Source organism: Acomys minous, assembly GCF_964271855.1.
Source record: "Acomys minous genome assembly, chromosome: 13".
Lineage (NCBI taxonomy): Eukaryota > Metazoa > Chordata > Mammalia > Rodentia > Muridae > Acomys > Acomys minous.
This window is the reverse complement of record NC_140495.1, coordinates 81,685,314-81,710,216: the sequence shown is the minus strand read 5'-3', so window position 1 is coordinate 81,710,216 and position 24,903 is coordinate 81,685,314. Positions and strand designations below refer to the sequence as shown.

General features: G+C 44.4%; 1 protein-coding gene across 2 annotated transcripts in view; it reads right to left on the bottom strand.

Moving 5' to 3' along the window:
* KIF6 (kinesin family member 6) overlaps positions 1 to 19,511 on the bottom strand; it is a 284,573-nt gene extending 265,062 nt beyond the window's left edge. For both annotated transcript variants that reach the window (XM_084753670.1, XM_084753671.1), the window contains exons 1-3: positions 19,367 to 19,511; positions 13,564 to 13,673; positions 9,328 to 9,402 (exon numbers count right to left, since the gene is read on the bottom strand). In XM_084753670.1, coding sequence (XP_084609796.1) covers positions 9,328 to 9,402; positions 13,564 to 13,673; positions 19,367 to 19,432 — 251 coding nt within the window. In that variant the 5' untranslated portion in view covers positions 19,433 to 19,511. The remainder of the gene's footprint in view (positions 1 to 9,327; positions 9,403 to 13,563; positions 13,674 to 19,366) is intronic.
* Between the last annotated feature and the right edge of the window lie 5,392 nt (positions 19,512 to 24,903).

The window sequence follows — 24,903 nt, the reverse complement described above, 5'->3', positions numbered from 1 at the left end:
GGCTCCTTTTGACCCAAGGAGTTTTACAGTATCAAGCTACACAGATAACACAAACCAGAATCAATGGGGTTTTACAAAAAGAAGACACTTGATGTTGGGTAGGTTGGGAGTTGAGTGTGGAGAGGGAGGAGCTGGGGGAGAAGGAATAAATACGACCAAAATACCTTGAATGAAATTCTCAAAGAATTAGCAAAATACCAGGGGATGGGAAACCATAATCAGAATGTATTGTATGAAAAAGTCTATTTACAATAAAAACATCAAAGAATTGACAAAATATTATTTTAAATCAATAAAATAAGTATGAAAATTAAGCACTTACCGACAATTCATTTTATACTATTATTATGTTCATGAATTGTGTATGCATATGTGAGAAAGAGAGAGAGAGAGAGAGAGAGAGAGAGAGAGAGAGAGAGAGAGAGAGAGAGAGTGTCCTGAGTGTGGAAATCAGATGACAGATTTGTGGAGTCAGCTCTCTCCTTCCATAGATGAATTCAGGATCTATGTCAGTCACCAGGTTCACTTGGCAAGCATCTTTACCTGCTGAGCCACCTCAATAGCCTCTAGAATGTTCTTAAGAACAATTCTTTGGCATACATACAGTTCTGCTACTTATTAAAGGTAAACCCATATTTGCAAACAAATGAAAAAGATGTGCTTGTGTAATTTTACATAATGATTAAATCTTGGCTGGTATTTGGCACTGCAGGATTGACATCTTCAGAGGCTTTCAGAGTTATCAGTACATGGACTTGATGATTACCAATGCTGGCAATGCAACTTTGCATAAACATGCAGTTCAAAATGGCAGAAGTGTGTTTTAGAGACATTCTGGAAATTGCATCCAAATTCCTTGCTAAAATTAGTTTAATGACTTATTTCTATAAAACTCCAATCTAATTCAGTAATACACAAAGAGATGTTCTATTCCATGCCGAAGAATGACAAGAGGAAAAGGTTAGTCTTTATTTTCAGTAATGAAAATACTGTGTTTTTATAAGAGCAGAAAACGTTGCATGCTCGGTTAATATATTACAGTCTAGTTGGACACTGGTAGTACATGCCTTTAATCCCAACACTCCGGAGGCAGAGGCAGGCAGATCGCTATAAGTTCAAGGCCAGCCTGATCTACAGGGCAAGTTCTAGAAGGGCCAGGGCTACACAGAGAAGCTGTGTCTCAGAAACAAAACAAATTACAGCATATAACCTACAATAGTCTCCAACATTGGCAATGAACGGCCTGAAGCACGCATGGTGTAGAGAGTTCATGCTGTGTGTTCAGATCAAGGGCTGCATAGAAGTCACATGATGATGCAATGCATGTAGCTGCAGTAAACTCATGGTGTGTAACACAGGTGGCTGCAGTGAAGTCCTAGGATGTAACACAGGCCAACACGACCAGGAACATGTCAGAATCTGTTGAAGGAAGGGCCAACCGTGTTTTCAGATGCTGATTTCAGTGCCTTGAGATCTGCTTACTGCCTTGTCATGGGCATTGTTATGAATGTTGAATGATCTCTCCTATAACATGTGATGGTAAGGAATGCTTCCCAATTATCCCTGATTGCCTAAATAAAGATGCTGACGCCTATGACTGGGTAGAAGAGAGGGAGGCGGAGTTTCAGGGGCCAGCGCCTGGGTTTGAGAAAGGAGAAGAGAGAGGGAGAAAGCAGCAGAGCAGCAGGTGGGGAAGAAACTGGAGAGAGAGGAAGAAAGATTGGAGGTGACCACACGGCTGTAAGGACAGGCCAATGGAGCAGAAGCTGCCCCTGGAGTCATCAGATTGGCAAGTGATTGGCTTTTATGTGGGTTTTAAAGGTACTAGGATTAGAATAGTTCAGAATCTGCCCAGAATACTGCTTACAGCTTAATAATAAATCATAGTCTCTGTGTCAGTCATTGGTGGACTAGCTGGTAAAACAAAAACAAAAACAAAAACAAAAACTGTTGCCATAATAATTTACTGTATTGATTAATATAGAATGAACAACATGCCTATCTACATCAGGAATCACTAAGCATCTGATTTTGAATTAACTAATTAACTTCTGGTTGTGGTGTGTTCAGAAGTCCTTTACTGTTGCCAACGTCCCCATAACTCTCCAAGTCAGTTAACTGGCCTTGCATGAGGTCTCTGCCCAAATTTAAGAAGTTCTGGGCTGAATGTTGAGGATGAGGGAAAGGACTCAAGTTAACTTCAAAGTGACAAGTATAAATAAACACTGCCTGGGGTGGGGATGGGGGTGGGGCAGAACATGGGAGACAGAGGCTGGGAAACCAACAAGAGGAGGGTAGATGCAAGTGGCTGCAGGCAAAGGGAAATGCAGCCTTGGAGAAAGGATAGTATCCACATAGTTGGGCCCACTGCTGCAGATCAGAACCTCAAAAACAAAACACACAGAGTCAAGATCACTGGACAAGGGTGGAAAGTAGAGATGCCAGGGAAAAAAATGCATGATGGCCATTTATATTTGCATCTCAGATACAGATTAAATAATTTTTAGTATAGTGAGGGCCTTGCAGTATGCTTACATGCAATTCACATTTCATTGGCCCTCCTACATTTACCTTTTATTAATTCTTACATTCCAGTTGGACTTGAACCAGAACAGGCAAAGCCCCCACAGTAAGGGTGAGTAAGAGAGACATTTGGGCAGAATAGGAAGGCAGACTGAGGAAGGACAGATGCATGTTTGGTGGCAGAGAGGGAGGGGCTTTCTGATCTGATGCCTTGTAGAGAAAGTCAGCATCAGAGACTGTCGGTGTGGCATGTACCTGTGTCTCAGAGCAGTTGGATATGGGAGCCTTCTAGGCGCTGGCATGTCTCACTCAGTGTGGGACGTTTAAAGGTCCCGAAGTTCCTTCCAATCTTAGTTGGCTAAGGTTAACTGTTAACTTGACAAAATCAGATTCACTGGGAGAGACGGTACTCTGGCTTTGCTATCCCCTGTCTGTCAACCGGAAGCACAGGCGCAGCTGCCCGGCTGTCACTCCTCCTGTAGTCATCCACGGTCTGTTTTTGTTGTTGTTATCATTACCGTTAGTTTGGCTTTTTAAAACATGGTCTCCACAAACCAGGATGACCTAGGATTATACAACCCAGATTGGTGTTGCACTTGAGGCAATCTTCCTGCCTCACTCTCACACATACTGGGATATCAACCTTGAGCCATTACACTGACTCTTCCCATTATTTTTAAAGTTACTAATCAAATTTTAATGTCATAACTACAAATTAACTTCAGCTAAGTAGCTTCCTTGAACCTAATATTTCCTGTTTTGGACACAGGGACAACACATCAGCTTTCAGCACAATCTCATCCATTAAAGAAGCAATGTTGGGGGGCTGGGAGATGGTTCAGTCAACAAAGCACCATGCAAGCATGGTGACCGAAGTGCAGATCCACAAACATGGCCACCTAAGCTCAGATCCACAGCATCCATGTAGAAGGCCAGGTGTGAAGGGGTGTGTCTGCAATCCTAGTGCTGGGCAGAGTTGAGGCAGGAGGATACCTGGGGCTTCCTGGCCAACTAGTCTAGCCAGCAGGTTAGTTACAGGTACAGTGAGGAGGGACTCCATTTCAAAAGATAATGTGGGAAGCAAGAGAAAGGTAACAGGTATCACTCACTGGCCCCACATTCATGTGTACCCCACATGCCAGTGCACACACAGCAATACACACAAATATATTACAACACACACACACACACACACACACACACACACACACACACACACACACACTTCAAGTCTGTATCTTTAAATAGAACAGATGTGTATCTGTGTGTGTGTGTGTGTGTTGCTGGAAACTGAATTTAGGACATCATCTATGCTAGCCAAGTGTTCTTCCACTGAGATATAGCTCTAGTCCACAATTCAGGGGTTTTTTTAATATATAAAAGTTTCCCTAGTTAAAATACTGATCTGATTTTTGTCTTAAGGTAAAGAAAACTTAGTGTTTTCAATATAAAGTAATGTCAAATTGAAACAGAGAGAAAAGAAGTACTGATTGAATTCTCCTGCGTGGGACTGAGCACAGGTCAATAACTGTGTGAATCCCTAAAGAGCCACAGAAGAAGGATACTAAGTTATGAATGAAAATAGTCCTAAGAAAATCAGCTAGGGACCCGAAGCTGGAGAAGTGACAACACTCCTCAGCAAAAACCACACTGCACTTGTCAACAATAAGGTGGAGGCAAAATGGGCCCTCAGAAGAGATAAATATCCTTTTAAAGTAAACAATTTATTTTTGTTTTTAACCACGCATATGCCTGTGTATCTGTGTATGTGCATATGAGTGCAATGCCCGAAGAGGCCAGAAGAGAGCACAAGATTCCCAGGGCTGGAATCACAAGCGGTCCTGAGATGCTATGTGGGTGCTGGGAAGTGAACTTTGGTCCCTCTACAAGAACAGCAAGTGATCTTAACCACTGGGCTAGCTCTCCAGCCTGGGAATAAAGATTCTTAACAAGTAAGTATGAAGTAAGCCACTGAGAGTTATTTTTAAAGCCGTTTTCAGTTTTATAACCAAGTTTTCAGCATTCTGAAAATCCATTGTGGCTCAAAACATGCAACAACGACAAATCACCCTAATGAGCACAGAGCAAGAGCACGTCTCCACAACAGAAATTTCCATTAATTAAAATAAGCAAAACACCAAAAACATTAGCTGTGAACAACTTAGATAATCGAGACTGTGATTTGCCTTTGTGCAAACAAGGAAAAGCCCCTTGCAGTCCTGTGCTTAATTTTGGCTGGAATAGAAACAGTGTGTTTTATCTAACAGCTTTGGACATCACTAACTCCACAGATGCCTGCTGGATACCTATTGAGGTGCCTGAAAATCCACCGCGAGCAGAACAGACAACCCCTGACGTAACAGCAGACAGGGAACAACACACACAGTGCACAAGGAATGACATTTCAGGTGATGAGCGCTGTGGATGAAACATATGTTGCTCCCACTCTGTCCCCCTGCCCCTCAACTATTAATGGTGATCATCCAGGACCATATTAGTGGCCTGAGAGGGAAAGCGAGGTAGAACTGCTGAGGGTTATGGAGACTTCAGCCAGCCAGTGAGTGTGATGAGAATGGACTCCCAGGAGGCAGGCTTGATTGAGCAGCTCATAAAATTATGGGGAACAAAAGCTATTTAAACCTTTCAGGAGTGGATGGAGACTTTTGGGGGTGAGTGTACATCATTGGCTGGGCAAAGGTGCTGGGAATGCCTTATTTGCGTGAAGAGGAATTCCAGGTGCTTGCTGGATGTGACCTTATAAGAAGAGAGGAAGTTTAATCTGGCTCCAGCTAGGCCACTTCCTCTGATGAGGTCAAGGGTGGAGGGATGCACACAGGGAGGCAGGCCCAGAGCAGAGAAGTGAGTGATTCCCATCCTGAGTGGTCCCCACTCTTATCAATCTCACTCTTGAGATATTTCCAGGGTTGGACAAACTGGACCCTGCTCCTGCTCTGACTGGCTCCTCCCAGTTCCACAGTACCCTGGCCCCACAAATATACATCAGCTAGTGGGGGGGCGGGGTACATCAGGAACACCATGGTGGTGAGGGAGAGCATGCAGTTTTAACAAGGATGGCCAGGGCATGCCTCCTTGGGAAGGTGACATATGAACACACACTTGTTAGGGTTTTGGAGTTTTGGTTGTTGTTTTTGTTTTTGTTTTTTTCTTGTAAGATTTTTCTATTTTCTCTTTTAATTGTGTATATGCGTGTTTCTTAATCCTATAGACCAGGTTGGCCTTAGATTAGTGAACTCCTGCCTCAGCCTTCCAAGAGCTAGGATTATAGTCTAGGCCTGACAGATCATTAAATCTTTGTTAATCGTCCCTGAATGAGGCCAAGTGCACCATTAATCTAAGCACAAGGGCAGGAGGATCTCTGTGAGTTTGAGCCAAGCCTGGTCTACACAGCATGTTCCAGGCCAGCCAGGGCTATGAAGTAAGATTCTGTATAAAAATTAGTGAATTAATCAAGTATGTATCTACTTTATTTCACTGAATGAATGATGAATACAATTTAATTTATATGATCTAATTACTTTCTTCTGGGAGCCTTTATACTGAAGGAAGACATATTAGGGGCAAATAAAAGACCTATCATTTGAGCTCACGGAATGGTGACTGTATGTGGGTACGCTGTGGGACCATCAGCGCCTGTGGGCACTTGGCTCACAGGAAGGAAAATCCAGAAACTGGGAGGTTAAAGGGAAATTTGCTTTCACCACCATATATATATATATATTTTTTTGACCCAGACAAACCTACATCTCATTCTCCCCTTCTCAAAGACCAGGAGGAAGGAGCTGAGTAACATGGCTGAATGATGCTGAGAGGGAGGTTGGGATGAAGTTAGAAAAATAACCTTTCATTGACGAGTCACACCCATGAGTTTAGCAAGGGTGACAGATGCTAAACGTGTGATTAAAGGCACACAAGGGTCAAATCATGGGGAGAGGAGATCTGCTCCTGTCTCACATCTACAGCTTCATTACTGTGTGGTCCAGCAAACGTCCTTCTGATGTCCGGCGTCTTGATTTCTCACCTAAAGCAAGAGTTACCACATCTGAGACTCCACAAGATTCCTGCATGAACTGAGTCAGATTCTCCACAGGAAAGCACTCTGAAGCTGTCAAAGCACTCTGCCCTACACATGAACGTATTCTTCTAATAATGATGGTTAAAAAAATTGTTTGCCAATTAGCAAGGAATATTCTGTGAATTCTGATGTATAATTCAAGGGTAGGTATAAAATGGAAGCCCAAAATTCAAAGGTCAGAAATCCCACCAAGCAAACTCATGCTCCAGGTGAAGATATTTGGATTTGCAAGTGACAAAGAACTAAGCAAACTCACTGTTGTGCCCTGCCACACCTCAGCTATTTGACGTGAGTCTTAACTATGGCTGTGCTATGGATAGCCAGTTACAAATCGAAACACTAGAGTAAAAATCTTGCCAGTGTATGTCCATCACTACCCATCTGTGGAGAAAGAACTTCTAAGAAGGCCTTGCCTTCTGGTGGCCTTCATAGTCTATCATTCTTTGGAAGGACAGTAAGGCAAACAGGAACTGCTAGAAGTATCTTGGAGTCATCTGTGAATATATTATCATCGTCTTTGGATAAAGAAAAGCTGAGGAAAAGGGCAGAGGCTCAAAGTATGGAATGTGGATGGGGGAGTCAGCAAAGGAGGAAGACCCCGGGTCTCAGGAAACAGAAACAAGGTCCCCTCCAGGAACGAGTGAAGGAAGCTTCAAAATAAAACACAAAGACCAGAGGTTGAAGACCTGGTTCAAGGTCAGGGGCACTTCCTGCTCTTGCAGAGGACCTAGGTGTGTTTCCCAGCACCCACATCCGTTAGCTCATGACCATCCGTGAAGCCGATGCCTGCTTCTGTCCACTGCAGGTACCTACACATGTGTGTGTGTCCACACGCACATACCTAAATACAACTTTTTAAAATTAAATGCAAGACTATCTCTCTGAAAAATAACGGAACCCATATGGTTATCAGAAGGAGTGTGATTTCATCCATGTTTGCCATCTAACTAGGGCAACCTGAATTTAATCCAAAAAATAGGCTGCCCAGTTGTGGTTATGGAAGAAAAAGTTAAAGCCTGTTTGACTGTTTATTTTTAATGAAGGGAAACTGTATGAGATGAAAAGAGCTTGCTTTCGGAAAGGTCCATAACATAGAAGTGTAAGGGACAAAGCGTGACAATGGGTTCCTCTTCTTTTCCACAGGAAAGCTCCATGAACTAGTGGGCTAGAAAACTGGCTTCTTTTAGCAGAGATATATTTCCTCTTAGCTGTGGAGATGAATGGTCACTGAACCATTCCAGTGGCTTCAGGCTCAGAACACAACCTGACCAGCAGTTGTGCTCGGTGAGACCCCATGTTTGTCAAGGGCATGGCCATCTGGAGCAGCAGTTCTCAACCTTCTGAGTGCTGCGACCCTTTAATACAGGTCCTCATGTTGTGGTGACCCCCAAACCATAAAATTGTTTTTGGTGCTACGTCATAACTGTAACTTTGCCACCGTTCTTGGTCTTCATGTTAATATTTTTGGAGATAGAGGCTTGCCAATTGGGTCATGACCCACAGGTTGAGAATGCTGATCTAGACCCAAGGAGACTTTGGCAAGATACATCAATATATTTGTACCTGACTGACTGGCACTACTATGCAAATGTCATTATTACAGCCCGGAACTGTCTAGGTACACTGAAACTGATGGCCCTAGAAATTAGGGCCAGGCTTTGAGAGGCCACTGAAGTAGAGCAGACCTACACAACCTTAGGCCTGCCAGGTGTCACCTTTTAACCTTATTCTTTGTCCACTAATCGTTTGTTTGAGATTCGGAGGGGTGAGGAAATGCCTCAGCGGGTAAAGTGCCTGCTTGCTGCGTAAGAATGAAGTCCTGAGTCAGATTCCCAGCACCCGTGTTAAAAGCTAGGCCTAGTCGTGTATACTTTCAGCCCTATCATTGGGGGTGAAACAGGCAGATCCTAGGGCCTCACGGGCCACCCATGGTTGCTGAAATAGTGAATTTCGGGTTCAGGGAGAGACTTTTGTCTCAAACAATGAGGTAGAGAAGCTACTGAGGAAGAAGTCGCGATGTGACCTCCAGTGACCTCTAGTTTCCACAGTCGCAAGCACTGACAATGCATATGCAAACACACACACACACATACACTACACAAATAGACACACATGAAAATTAATAGTAATAATAAAAGAAATATTGAATCAAGGGAAAAGCCTGAACTAACAGCTAGAAAATCATCTAGATTTCCAATACCAGTAGCCACTCACTCCACTTTGAGCAGTGTCGGCCTGTATCATCCCTGGTTATGGAACCTTTGAAGTGATTTCCTTATGTGTTTAGATGTATGTGTCTGCGTGTTAGTATGTGCACATTGCATGGGTGCCCTTGGAGGCCATGACAGGGTGTCAGCTCCTTGCAGCTGGAGTCCCAGGAGGTTGTGAGCTGCCCAGTGGATGGGTGGGGGGTGGGGGTGGGGGCTGAACTCTGACCTCTGCAAGTATAGAATGCACTCTTAGCTACCGAGTCATTTCTCCAGCCTCACACCGGGCCTTTAAAATGAGACTGCATCTCTGGTTTGCTTCTAGGACCACAATCTGAGTCCCAAACAAACAGCTATTCATATAAATAATTAGGTGCTATCGCTGTTTCATGCCCTGTAGCCTGAGTGTATGATTGACACATGGAAGCGAGTTACCACAATTACCCGAGGACTGAAGACAAGATGAAAAGCCACGAGCCCACTGAACAGTCTGGGAAATCCTACCTCTCAGCGACTGGTTTGGCAATGATCTCGAAAATGATCTCTTGTTTAGCATCTTGGTCAAAAATCCTTTGAAACCTGCAATGTGAAAGTGGTAATTATCTCAAAGCTCGGCCTTCAAACACTGTTGGATTAATGAATCTTGTTTTCATAAACACGTTTGTAAATGACCCCATGCTGACATCACCGGGCTTACCAAACCCAACACAATGTTTGCTCTGTCATCCCCCGACACTGTGCCATTGTATTCTTGCTCCCAAATGGTGGGTAAACAATATGGCTTTGACAAGATCTGTACAATTGTCCACCTCTGAAAAAAAAAATCACACCAGCTTTGAACCAAATAATAAACTGTGTATTTTTAGCCCGCAAGAAGGACAGTGTCTGAGGCTGGCATCAGAGTTACATCTCTAGACCTGCATGGGGTGCAAACCCAAGAAGGGGATGTGAAAGGCCGTTAGACTTCTGATGCCTGCCCTGTGAGGAAAGAATGCAATCATGAACGGCGCAATCTCCGCTCACTCTCTAAAGTAAAAACTTTACTTTAGAGCAAAACTTCTGAGGGTATCCACAGTTCATTGCCCACACATTAGGTACCTCTCCCTTCTACAATGGAGGATGCCAACTTTGGGATGCTATTGCATCATTTTCTTGCCCATGACTCAAAAGTCAGAAAAGACTCCTCTATCCTGCAAAATTGGGTCTTTATCAGGACGGCAGAGACGGGAGTTGTGGGACGTGACAGAGTATCTGTTTCATCATCCTTGCAGAATCACTCGAGTTTAGTATGCGATTGCCAGCAGAGCAGAACACTCGGGTGAGGCAATCTGTTCTCTTGAAGTGAAGCGAGGTGCTGACAGTGAGTACAGCCACCACTAAAACAACACAAAAGAGAATCTTCCACAGAGAGCGTTGACTGGTCTATTTTCATATTTTCTATGTATTCAAATTTCCCTCTCTCTCTCTCTCTCTCTCTCTCTCTCTCTCTCTCTCTCTCTGTTTATCTGTATATAGATGCAGCTGCATGCATGAGTATGTGTTTAAGTGTATACAAGTGCAGTTGCATGCATGCTAGAGAGAGTGTGCCTGTGTGTCTGTGTGTCTGTCCACATGTAGAGATCAGAAGGCAGCCTTGTGTGTCTTTCCTCAGGTTTGATCCACCTTGGGTTTTAAAGACAGCTCTTACTGCCCTGGAGCTCACCAAGTAGGCTAGGCTGGCTGGCCAGTAAGCCCCAAGGATTTACCTGCCTCTACCTCTCTGCTTCTGGGATCATAACATGCCAGCCCATGTGGCATTTAAAATGTGGGTTCTAGGGATCGAACAAAGGTTTTCAAGCTTTCAAAGCTTCTCAAGCTTGCTTCACCAGCTAGGATCTCTTTCCAGTACCTTATAGTATTTCAAAATAAAAGTTGAGGAGATTCAGTCTCTAAAGTAAAAACGTTCAAGCAAAACTTCTGAGGGAATCTTAAGCAGCTTTTGGAGACTATATACCTCTGATCAACATGCTTTCCTACACAAGTCAACTGGCCACATTCAACTAATGCAGCAAGACTGTAGAGGGCATAAAACACAGTTGTTACCATCAAAGAGTTCTGATGGATGCCCAGAGTTAAGATTAGAAATATAAAATAGAAAGAAATGTATCATCAGGGATCAAAGGATCTCTAGGGCTTACAGCCTTCGTTTGAGATGAGCAAATGGTGAATTATACACTGCCATAGGGCAGCTTGCAGCCACCTGTGAGTCCAATGCCAAGGATCCGATGCCCCTTCTGGCCCCATGGGCACCTGCACTCACATGCATGTACACACGCATACATAATTTTAATATTTTTCAATTTTAAGTTTAATATTTTAAATTTAAATTTTTAAATTTTGTAATCATTTTTAAATTATATCCTGTGGTCTTTAAAAGAACAGTGGAAGAAGAAACAATCCAGATTTCTCTATTATCTACCTACTTCAGAATGAAGACTTCAAGATAAAGTTTATAACATACAAAGTAATGATATATTAAGCACCAACTATTACCATGTCCAAACATTCATTTTCACAGCAGTTATCTTACAACCTGGAGAGCAACTTCGACCAGCTGTCTTCTGAAGAACAAAAGAGAAGCCTAGAATTCAGAACAGCTCTCTTATGAAGAGGAAATCGAGGCCCACGGAGATAAGAGATGACTTGGGGTCTTAATGCCCATAAATAATACACTGAGGCAGAACGTGGGGCCCAGATGACCATAATGTCCTCACATTCATTAAGATGTTGTGTGAGCTTTGCCTAACACCCATTTCAATTGCACACAGGCTAACCTTCCTGCCTGAAGCCTTTTTCAACATCTTCCTCACCACACAGATGACAACTCCATCCTTCTAAATTCTTACTCCCAAACTCCCTGGTACCTTTGACTCAAATCTTTCTGTTTTACTGTGTAATGAACTCACTGGCAAGCTCTATCAAAACTCTGACCTCCAAATACCCAGAATCCAATTAGAGTCATGCCTAGGCATCTTCAGACACCAAATCTACAGGTGTACAGATCTCTTACATAAAGCATTTGCATATGGTCCACATACCTCTTTCCATACATTCTACAGTGTTCACAGTATCTAATACAATGCAAATGTCATGTAAGTGGCTTTATACTGTGCCATTTCTGGAAAGATGACCAAAGAGCATATGTGTGTTCAGCAAAGACAGTTTTAATTCTTTCTATCCTTATATTGGTTAGACCCATGGATGCAGAATTGGATACACTGCACATTTTTCATCACTCCACTGCCCACCAAGGCCAGGCTACAGCAGTTTTTACCTGTCCTCCTTACCCTTACAGTATGTGCTAAATATGTCAGCAAGTGCCATGTGACTGCAGGTCAGCAAGTGCCATGCTATTCCTGCAACAGGAGTGTGATGGCTCCATCCTTCTCAGCACCATCTATTTCCTACCAGGGGCACTTGAGGGGACAGTCCTAGTGACTCATGAGGTTCTGTATAATCTGGCCTCTCAGTGCCCTTTCACCTGCCTTCTTCCCTTATGTCCCTTGCTTGTTCCATAAGCCTCACGGGTCCCCTTTCTTTCTTCACGCAGACAGACACTCGTCTATCTAAAGGACCTTGTCCCTCCTGTCCCCGGGGCCTGGACCTCTCATCCCTCAAACTGGCAGTGAAGAAAGACCAGGAGTGGATGGTTGGGGCATTCACCTAGTCCATGTGGCTAAGCACTGTCCAAGAGAAAGACATCCACATATGACATTTAAAGTGTCCCAGCTGCAGTTTTCTTTTTTTCTTTTTTTCTTTTTTTTTAAGTAAAAAGGAGCCTGGGGAATTAATTAGACTAATACATTGTATCCCAATTTTTGTCGCTATGATATAGGATCAGATCCTGAGATGTTTTACATTCTTTACTTTTTTCATATTGAATATTCAGATAAATGAACACTTTACATAGTATCTTATTTCAGGATAGACCCAGTTCAGGTGGATGTCCCACAAAACATTATAGGTACTAGATATGCACGTGAGCACATGAGACCTGTGTACTGCTTAGATTACAAAGAAAGACCATCTAAATAACACAGAGACTGATTGCTAACATCTCGCCTTCCACAACATTCACACACTCATGTGCTTCACATAGGGACTGGCCCATAGTGGGCAGAAGAGGAAAATAATGGCACTCAATACTCACAGAGAACAAAGCAAAGCTGAGACGACAGTCAGGCTGCTTCTTTACTATCTATATGTACTCATGAGTGTGCATACTTGTGTGTGGAGGAGTGTGAATCTTCACAGTATAAGTGTAGAGGTCAAAAGTCAACCTCACATACCCACACTCAAGGTTGCCTTCCAACCTCTGTTTGACAAAGGACCTCTCACCAGCCTAGAACTTTGTCAGGTTAGCTGGCTCGTGAGTTTACAGGGCTTTGCCTGCCTCTGCCTCCCATCTTGCCCTTCCTGGGATTTCCAGGGTGCATTACTATGCCCATCTTTCACGTGAGAAAGCAGGTCCTCCTCAGGCTTGGAAGGCAACCACTTTGTGGGCAGAGCCATCTCTCCAGCCCTGGGATATTATCTCAAACATAGAAACCTACCTTTTAATCTTGGGCACCATAATGAACGAGAGTTCTATGTACCAGTTGAGATGGCCATATTACCCTTGCCACAGAAATGGGGCTGAGGACCTCAGCAACAGAAACACGGCAACGAAGCAGAAAGAAAGAGGAGGAACACAAAGCTTACTTAAACTTGTAGCTTTCTCGCTTATTGTTCACGAAGCCATCTGCCAGATCTCGGGGTAAGAGAATTTCTAGGCTAGGTGCTAATTTTTCATCTTCTTCTATGGAATAAATCTGAAAATACAACAACAGGTAGACAGAATATGTCAATGGGGAATTTCCAGCATGACCTCTAACCTGGATATTGTGCTTAGCATTGTAATGGTACCAAACTACTTTCATGGCAAAATACCATAGCGCTGTATAACATGTAAAGTCCTCTCTGAACCACCACCTGGCTCAAACAAATACACAGAACAAGAATTAAAAATCTAAATTGATACAGTATTAGCTACTTTTTGTTACTGTGATTAAAAACCCCCACCATGACCAGAAGCAACTTATGCAAGAAACAGTTTGTTTTGGCTTGTGGTTCCTGTGGGAGAGTCCATAGTGGCAGGCGGAAGGCATGACGGCAGGATGCCAGAGCAGGAGACAGAGCACATCTCCAGACACAAGCATGAGGCAAAGACAGTGTCCTGAGAACGGGGCAAGGCTGCATAGCCACCAAGCCCAATCCAGTGACATACCTCGCCCAGCAAGGCTCCACCTTCTGATGGTTCCATAAGCTCCTGAAATAGTTCCGACAGCTGAGGACCAAGGATTCAAATACAGGAGCCTATAGGGGACATTCCCATTCAAGCCACCACAATGCTGTATCCAGGCTCCGGTCAACTTTGGGTGATCTAATATACAAATTGGATTATGTACCTACATTCCCCTTGTCCTTGAGAAGGACCTTGAAAGACATAAGTATCTCTATTCTAAAGGAATTCACATTCTCGCCGCAACCCATAAGCACTTCTGAGCATGTGTGAACCTCAGACACAGACACATAATACTGAGATCTAAGCCTTCTCAGAGAACTATCAGGAGTATCTAGGTTTGTGTTATATCCCCCAGAATCCCAAGTTTCAGGAATTTGATAAGTCCTGTGGGTTGAAAGGATATGAGTTGTTTCATGTCTCTGATGTCTTGTGCTTTTCAGCTCAGCTCAGCTCAGCCACTACTTTCTAAGTGACCCGGGAGAAATCGCTTCCACTTCCCAAGACGACGTGGAAATAGAGGGCCCTAAGACCCTGGCAATGGTACCGTTTCCTGATTCTTATCTCCCTTACCTACTCTTTTATTTCTTAGCCAGGAAAGTCAACACTCAAACCTATAAAGAAACCTTGAGATTTAAAGTCTACACACTGAACCCAACTACCAGGTGTGTCACCAGCCACTGCTCTCAGAATCAAAGGTCCCTTGTATATAAAATATGGGAAGCAGAACCTCCAGCCTCCCTTGCAAGAGTGCCTGGGGGTGGGGCTCAAATGATGTAATGGAAATGGAAGTATTTTGTCATGCACCATACAAAGAAGATTTTAAGAAAGATTTCTTGTCTTTCACCAGGAAATAAAATACTTTCTTACGGGGCAATACTTCCTGTGTAAGCTAGAGTCATTTGCATGCATGATCAGAGGTTAAGAATCATATTACTACCCAAAGAAAGTCTACCTACACTAACAGAAAGTAGGAATAATTCCCAAAGCAGCTTTTTTTTTTCATTTGAGACAGGACCTCACTATGTAACCCTGGCTAGTTTAGATCTCCCTATGTTGACCCAGCTGGCAGAAATCTACCTCTGGCTGCCCCCAACCCCAAGTGCTGGGAGTTAAGGCATGTGTCACCAAGCCTGGATGAAGCAGGTTCTTTTTGAACCATCTTAATTAAAATATAAACAATTCAGGCAAAAAGGCCATTTTGAAAATAAATTTTCAAAAAACCAAAGAGGAAGAAATGTGTGTTGGGGGGGCAATGCCTAAGTGTTCAAGGCTTTCTGATTAGATTTTTTTTTCCTCCTAAGAGACATTTTAAAACTCTTTTCTGTTGGGCATTGCTGGTTGAGCAACTAGACAGTGAATGAAAGTGTATGACATGAAATGAACAACACTGAGAGGTGACACACACTTTTTAATTTTTAAAGTCTGTGTCTTAGAGTGGAAGCTGGAGATCTCAGAGGTTAAGAGCTCTTGCCAGTCTTCCAGAGGACACAAGTTCGCTTCCCAGAACCCAGACACCACCAGTCCCTCTGGCCTCTGATGGTATCTGTGCTCACCTGCACGTACCCAAATACACACACACTCACACATAGTCAAAAAAGTTAAAACAAAATCTTTACAGACAATCGGTGTCTCTCTGTGCTCAGTAATCAGAAAAGGAGGAGCTGTGGTAGGAAATGAATTACCTACTTAACTGTAAGTAAGACAGTCCTCCACGCCAGGCAGTGGTGGCACATGCCTTTAATCCTAGTACTTGGGAGGCAAAGGCAGGTAGATCTTTATAAGTTTGAGGCCAGCCTGGTCTATGGAGCAAGTTCCAGGACATAGAGAAACCCTGTCTCAAAAAAAAAAAAAAAAAAAACAACAACAACAAGAAAAAGACGTTCTTGAAGGCATTGAGAAGTCCCCTAGCACCTAAGTGGCCCTGAGTTCAAACCCTAGCACTATCACCATCAAAGGGAAGAAGAAAATGCATCCTTAGAGCCAGAAGCTTCATAATAGGGTGGCTTTAACCCTTTCTCTTATAAAGAATTTATCATCTGAGATAGAACAGTTATTCTTTAGGCAAAGAAGCAGAAAAAAAAATGTATGGTTTGTGTTGTCTTGACCTTTGTTTGTTGTTTGCTCACTGTTGTCCTCTTCCTCTCCTACCCGACCCCCGGCCCCCAGCCTTCTGTGTATTGATTTTGAGACAGGGTCTTGGTGTGAAGTCCTGGCTCTCTTGGAACTCACTTTGTAGACCTGGTTGGACTTGAACTCACAGAGACACACCAGTCTCTGCCTCCCTACTACTGGGATTAAAGATGTATGCCCCCTCACTGGAGTGTTTAAAACCAACCAAACAAGAAAAAAAAACCAAATCAAAACAAACAAAAAACAAACAGGGTCTCATACAGTAGTAGCCAACATTTGCCAGAGCTCACTCTATGGCTCAAACTGACCTCGAACTCACAGCAATCCTCCTGCCTCAGCACCCCCTCACCCAGCCACCACCATAGCTGAGTGCTTGGACTATACCAGGTCTGGTCTAATCTATAAATTGGTATGATTCAATTTTTAATGGCTCAAGGGATAAGGCGGATGAAGCCTTGGAATCACTTTTGGTTTTGTACTATATACAGGATCCCCGGACAGAGAAACGTCGGTGAGATGTGCAGGGGCAAGGCGAGCCACGTTAAGCCGAGTCTCCTGAAGGAGAGCAGGGATGCGCTGCTCTCTAGGGATCTGCCCGTCCTCTTCTCTCCTGCTCATGCTGGCAGCACAACGAACATCTCTGTCAGCATCTGACATCACGAACATACAGCATGATCTGGCGCTTACTGCCCAGAGGACCAACCAGCCCATTCTACATGTCCATCAAGAAAACAGCAAAGAAGCAGCATCAAAACAGGCCAGCTTCAAGACCCCTCATGAGCTCCCCAGCTCCATGCTGCCCGTCTCCTCCTTACCATAGCCGAACTTCTCTTTATGACTGCCAAGTCAGCGCAAAGCCTAAGAATCAGGAAGTCAATATGACAGGTGCTTTAAAGGGTCTTTGTGCAGATGACTGCAGGGAGGGGGAGGGGCAGAGGCGCCCAGGTTTTCTCTCCCTACTGATGTATTTCTTTAAGCAAACAGGGCTAATTTGGGGGCGAGGGAGAGATGGCTTGGTGGTTATGAGCACTTACAAGAGGACCTGGGTTTGATTCCCAGCACCCACATGGCAGCTCACAACCATTTGTAACTCCAGTTGCTGGGGGTCCAGTGGCCTTTCCTGACCTTTGCAGGCACTGCACAAATGTATGCACACGCAGGCAAAACACTTGTAAAGATAAAATAAAGGAAGCATTTTTTTTAATGGCTAATGTTTTCTTCGGAGTCTTTTCTTAAAGGGCCACTGATGATGATGGCAGACACATTATAAATTGCTTATTTTAAGAACATAAATTGCCAGAGGCAAATTATAAATTATAAGATGCCATGTTATACTTTTACATACACACATCAGTGAAAAAGAATAGAGATAAAACATATAATTATACACTTTATTCCAGGCATTCATAAATATGAACCAAATTGTCTGACTTTGGAAGTCAAGAAAAAGTTGGAGGTTTTGTCTGTTTGTTTTCTGAAGAAAAAAGTGTAACTTAAAAAATCCTTAATTAAAACTAAACTCAGTGCCAGCTGGACAGTGGTGGCGCACAGGCCTTTAATCCCAGCACCCAGCAGGCAGAGGCAGGTGGATCGTTGTGAGTTAGGGCTCAGCCTGGTCTCCAGAGCAAGTTCCAGGACAACTAGGACTACACAGAGAAACCTAATCTTTAAAAACAAAACAAAAAACAAACCAACAAAAACTAAACCCAGTGCCTTGCATCCAAAAATAAGACCTGAAATGGGGAGGGAGGCTTGTGGGAAAAGCATAAAAATGAGAGAGGATACGGAGGGAGTGCAAAGGCAATTAAAATTCTTGACACAAATGTAAATTTGAAAAATTAAATTAAAGGCAGGAGTACTTGGTGCATGCCTTTAATTATATCAGGAGGCAGAGGCAGGCGGATCTCTGTGAGTTCAAAGCCAGCCTGGTCTACACACTGAGTTCCAGGCCAGGCAGGACTATATTAGTGAGACCCTGTCTCAAGAAAAACAAACAACAACTTATGTTAAAATTAAACAAAAGTCAGCTCCTGCTACTAAGATGCTGGGTACCCTGGCTGCTTTACTTAACCTACCCCACAGTGCCCTTGTGTGTAAAATAAGGACAATGACAAAAGCCCCAGCAGAGGCCCAGAGGTAAGCCACAAGAGTCAACTGGCAGGTAGTGATTTCTCCAAGCACAGCAGCCATGGCCATGCTCACCCTGGAGCCAAGAGGGGACGTCTGTCTTCCCAACCTTGGCATACTTCTGGGCTTATTACACACCTCATGAAGACTGGTTGATGCCTTTTGCGGGGAGGGGGGGGGCAGGGGATGTTTGTTGTGTGGGGACATACAGCATATCTATAATGAATGCATGTCAAAAAACAAAACACAACAAAACAAAAAACCATGGACATTTCAGAACAGCAAAATAGTTAGGTAAAAAAATATGATAATAATAATAATAATAATAATAATAGTAGTAGTAGTAGTAGTAGTAGTAGTAGTAGTAGTAATAATAATAATAATAATAATAATAATAATAATAATAATAATAATAATAATAATATCCCACATGTTGCCGGGCGTGGTGGCACATGCCTTTAATCCCAGCACTTGGGAGGCAGCGGCAAGTGGATCGCTGTGGGTTCGAGGCCAGCCTGGTCTACAAAGCGAGTCTAGGATAGCCAAGGCTACACAGAGAACTCTGTTTCGGGGGGGAAAAAAATCCCGCAGGCTGTAGAATGCCAAAGAAAGCGCGTATGCACGTTTGTCTGTAATTGTATGATCCAGTAAGCCAGTGTACATTTCAATAATTGCACACCAGTTTCTTCACTGGGAACTGGTCAGCCCCAACTTGGAGCTGGGTGTGCAGGGCTGGAAAGGCAGTGCCCTAGAAGAGTGCAAGAAGTGCCTGTCTGTGCATGGGACATAGCGCAGGTGAGTGTGCAAACGGGCCCACGTGCACTAGTGTGCACGCGTGTGTCAGGCGCCAAATTGAGGCTTCTGGCCCCTGGGGCTGCAGTCTGTGAGGCCTTCCCGCGACCCGCGACCCGCGACCCGCGCCCACCCCACCACGCGCCTCACATCCAATCTAGTGGCTCGTACCCCCTGCTGCTGCTTCCGCACCGAGGGCTTCACCCTAGCGAAAATCTGGATCGTCTGCTTCACCATCGCCAGCGAAGACTCCACACTGACCCTTGACCTTTCCGAGTCAGAGCCCCCTAAAACTTCTTACTCCCACCTCTCCTGGGACCTGCTACCCTAGCAACAGTAACCAAGGATGCTACCCAAGCAGCACCGCGGCCAGGGGATCCCGCCTCCTCTCCCTAATTGGTTGTGGGCGGGACAAACAGGGATCACTGCGCATGTGCAGGAGGTACTCTTGGGACGCTGGCAAAAAGCGCTTGCAAGCCCTGAGTCTGGCCCCCCTTCCCTTAACAATTCCTTCCTCATTCCTTAACTCCTTTACGTCTCTCTGAAGTCAGTCTGCCCTTTATCACGCATTGCAGAAATGCCCTTTTTTGGTTGAGACTTTCTAGCTGCTCTGAATTAAATTGGAAATCAGTGGGTGATAAAGCAGGTTCTCAACAGAAAATCTCAACACAGGGGGCAAGGGTAGTGCTGCGCTCCCTGTGAAGAGACTGCTTCCCATGTGAAACGTCTGGAAATGAGTTCCTGTGAGAAAGCCTCTAAAAGCATGTCCAACCTCCCCTCACCAGTGATATATGTGTGTGTGTGTGTATATATATATATCACTGGTGAGGTGAGTACTGTAAAACGGTACCACTCTGAAAAAGAAAGTTAGACAGATTTTGTTTTTAGACAGGGTCTCACTGAGCAGCCTACAGGGGCCTGCACCTCACTGTTGTTCTTCCTCAGCGGTCCCAATGTCCCCATTTCTGCCTTCCATTTGTGTGGATTTTGTTTTCCTAGAAGACAGAAGGTACAGGTACTTTGAGATCCACAAGCTGCACTTTGGGGACATTCATCCCGGAGAAATGAGAACTTGAAAATCTGTGCATTTGCTTAGTTGGTGATATGCCCAAGCCACAGGCAAGGCAGTCGTCCTTAGCCTAATGAGCAGTTCAGCGAACTTAGAACACCATTTTAAAACAAATGACCCACTGATGATATGTAACAACCTGAATGAACTCCCCAGGGGGGAAAAATTACAAGTTAAATACCGTATTACTCCTTATGTAATATTACTCAAATGATTTTTTTTTTTTAAATTCCAGAGATGGAGGGGTTACAGATGACTGGGGTGGTAGAGAGGGCAGGAGGAGGCTATGGTTACAGAAACCCCACTGATGGACTGGACTGAACCTGCCTCTGCGCTGTTCTCATCCACGGGGAACAAACTGCAAGTTGCACATAAGATAAGTAACCCCTAGAAGTCTGGAGCTGGAGGGGGAGCTCAGCTGGCAGAGTGCTTGCTGAAGATGCACGACACTCTAGATCTGATCCCCACCACCCCTTAAACCAAGTGGGGCCTCTCAAGCTCTGAAACCTTAGCTCTGAGGTGGTAAAGACAAACCTTAGGCTGGAGACGGAGCTCAATGACAGAGGACTTGCTCAGTATGTGGAAGGTCATGGGTTCGATTTCCCAGCATCATAAGAAAAAAAAATCGAATTTTGGGGTTCTGGAGAGATGGAGCATTGGTTAGGATCTTTTGCTGTTCCTTCCCAAGGACTGGAGTTGTGTTCCCAACCCTGGTGTCTGTGGCTCACAACCACCTGTAACTCCATCTCCCTTGAATCTGACACCTGCATCTGGTCTCTGTGAGCACCCTCACATACATGCACCCACACATAAATAAATCACCTCTCTTTTTTTTTTCAAAAATTGAAAAGAGGGCATAAACGTTTTCATAAACACTTCAATCATAGAAAGGATTATGTGGTTGAAAAGGGTGGTGGGTGTCATTAAACCACCGAACACGTCTTATAAGAGTCAAGACAAAGAAAGGAGTTGATAGTGTCGGGTGTTGGCACGGTTGCAGATTATCCAGAACTCCCAAGTCCAGTTGTAAGACTACCAGAAGCACCCAACACTTTCAGAAACAGCCTTAGACTTCCTTACAAAGTTAACCATACCCACATCACATGGCCCACAAGAAGAGCACGGACACCTAGACAGGTGCCTACACCATGGCTAAGCCTCAGATTTATTGTGTCCAGTGAAGGATGCCAACATCCATAGTTACATGAAATATAATTGCATACATAAGGATATCCCAATGAAAGGAAAACTCTAGGGATACAGAACAGATAGATGATTGGTTTTCAAAGGCTGGAGTAGGAAAAGGACCTGACTGCAAGGAAGCATGGGAGGGCTTAGGGTGCCGTGATAGAATACACCTCTGAGTGGGTCTATGAGGGAGTTCGGAGAGAGTTAGCTGAAGACCTCTCTGACTGAGGTGGCACCATCCCATGGACAGTGATCCAATCCTGGACCGAAAGGAAGCAAAAAGAAGAGAGCGAACCAAATAGCAGCATTCACCTTTGTCTTCTTCTGGATCTCCCCAGATGTGAGCAGGCAGCCTTCTGCTTCAGCCATCACAGCCAGGAGTTGTTCTCGGAGCTCTGCCTTCACCACCATGACCAACCATAACCTCAAGCCGTGCACCAAAATAAAATGTTCCTCAAGCTGTTTCTTGCTAAGTAATTGACCACAGCAACAAGAAAAGTAACGAATAAAACTATCTGTGTATGCTCACGTGTGCGCATGTGTATGTGCATGTGGGTGTGTGTGCGTGTGCATGCATGTAAAAACCATATGGCAATCATTGCTATCATTGCCCAGGTGCCACCCACCTTGCATTTTGAGACAGAGTTCCCCCATTGGCCTAACACTTAACAAGTAGCCTAGCTGACTGGCCAATGAGCCCCAGGCTCCTATGCACCACTACCTCCCCTGCTCTGGGATTGAAAGCACATGCCACCATGCAAAGCTTTTCTTCTTACTTATGTTCTGGGGCTAGAACTTGGGACCTCGTGCATGTGTGGCAACTACACTACCAACTAAACTATGTCCCCAACCTCGTGAATACAGCTTTCTAAAGAGCAGAAACGGCACCATTCAAGTGCTTACAGGACATAGTGAGGCCACAAATTCAGTAGCTCCTGGGGCCATACCTATGATGTACACACTTTAAGTGGACAGATAAAGACGACAGGCATTGTGCTGGTACCCAAAAACTAGAGCGACTAAGTAAAAACATTCCCACTCTGAATGGTGAAGGCACAGCATTGCCTGAAGACACCCTGTGTATGGCCAGCAGTTAAGACCTGTTCCTGTTTGTGGCACACGTGGCTCCTGGGCCATGCCACAGACAGCTTTCCTTAAATCTCCAGCAGATGGTTGAAATGGGAACACGAGGGGCCTCATGATTAAATCTCCTAGCTTGGCTGTCTCAACCCCCAACTGGATTTCTACGCAGTTACTCTTATTTGTACCTTGCCTTGATTAGATGTAGTCTAGATGCTTTTTTAATTGCTAAAGGACCCTTGAGCTCCGCACTCGCCCAGGTCATAGATGACTGTGCCAAGCTGTATAAGAATTAATCCAAGCCTGCCGTGAATGAGTCCATAAGCAAGTTGGCTGGGCTCCACCTGCCTTGTTGGCCCTGTTTTGTTTTTTAGTAAAAGTTGCAGTTCCAGCACAAGGGTCAACTACCTCTTGGAGCTCTTGGTACTCCAAACCATAAAATGCATCATTTTATTTTACACATCTCATGAGAGACCAGTAAAAAATTTGTAGGCTAATAATTTTGACACAGAATATGTCCATACAGTTACCTAATTGCAGTACGCTTCCTCCTCTCTTGTTTTTTTTTTAAATTCATACCTTGAGAATTCCATGAGTGCTTACATTGCACTTTGATCAACTCTTCCTCCCACTTTCCCCACTTCAACTCTTCCCATACCACTCACCTCTTTCCCCTTCCTTTCCAAGTGTTCCTCCCTTGTTTTAAAACCCACTGATCCTCTTAGTGCATCCAGGAAGCGCATGGGTGTAGAACAATCTGCTGGAACATGGGGCAACCTATCAGGGGCCAAATCCCCAAAGAAGCTGACTGTCCTTCTTCCAGCAGCCACCAATGGTCAGTAGCTCCTCTGCTCCTCCATGGAATCCCTAAGGCCCTCCCCGCACCATGTTGGAATTTGGCTGGCTTGATCCTGCGGAGGAGTGACACAAACAGTATTTTCTGGGCATGCCAAAGTCGTTGCACACATGAACTCACAGGGGCTGTGAGTTGTCATTGTCCAGAAGGCTCTTCATGACCACCCCAGTTTGAACACTCCTTCACAGGTGGACAATTACAGTAAGATCCACAGTGATGGTCTCTCTAACCCCATTCCACATCTCCTATAAAGAACTTCCTCCGCAAAGCAACGCCAATAAGAATTCCCCACTTGCTAGTAGATAACAGTATGGATAAGGTAGCAGTCATTTGACACAACTGCCTCGCTAGCAGTGAATATCTATAGGATGGATAGCGAGCACTTTTGCACAGTTCATTAGTGTGGAGATTTAACGTTTGATGCAAAGGAGTGCAGAGATGCAGAATTCACAGCAGATGGGTGGAGGACATTATCCATGGAAATCTCCTTAAAGCCCAGCCCTGCCCATTTATCTTATGGGTGGTCAGGACCAGGGGGAAGCCCTTAACATCCCCCAGTCTCAACTGGGCATTTGCTCCATTGTTTCTGAACCAATGGTGAATACACGCAGCAATTTCTGGTACTCATTAAATGCTGAATAATAAACATGCTTTTATACTGCTGAGCAGCAGTACCACAAAAATCTGCAATATATAATTTCAGCAAAGAAATTTCTTTTGAGAATATGTTCGGCTAATTTAAAGCATGATTTCATTAACATAACCATATTTCCAAACACAGCAGAGTGAAATTCATAAAACTTCACCCACACTCTGGGTTTATAGGATGCTGTGGGAATCTTGGTATTGGTACATGTGTACTAACTTCCTTTTCCTATTGGTGGTGCCTTGAGATCTTCACCACCACACAGGATTCCCCTTCCTGCTGGTTGATCACCACTCCAGCTGAGAGAAGGAGGCCCTCTTCTCTCTCAGTTCGTCTGATCCTCTTCCTGCAGGCCTCTTGGGGCTCCCCTGAGCGGCAACATCAAAGTTAGCATCAGGCTGGAAGCTGGTGGCCAGCCATATGGAATTACAGCCCAGGCTGTCACCGGATTACAGAGTGTAGCTCACGAACCAAATGACAGTGCCATGGCGCAGAGGGAAGCCTCCCGTTTTGAATGGAAAATGTGACTGCCTGTGTGTGTTTATACCCAGGCTTCTCATAAACATCCCGGATGCTCCACCAACATCCCATCACAGCAAGGGATGGGCTGAGTTGAAAATAACTCCAGGACTCCTTTCTTCTAAGAAAATGACCCACCCTGGCCTACCTCCTCCTGCCTTTTATGTGTCTGTTCCTCTGCATGGTTCAGTTAGGATGGAAAATTGAAACATAAAAGAAAAATGGTATCTAGTGGAGATTACCTAACATTTCATTATGGGCACCAGAGCCAGCCAGTTTTAGCAAGCCGATCTGTCCTCTCTGCAGTTTATGAAATACTGACTTCCCGAGAAGACACTGACAGTTTCGTA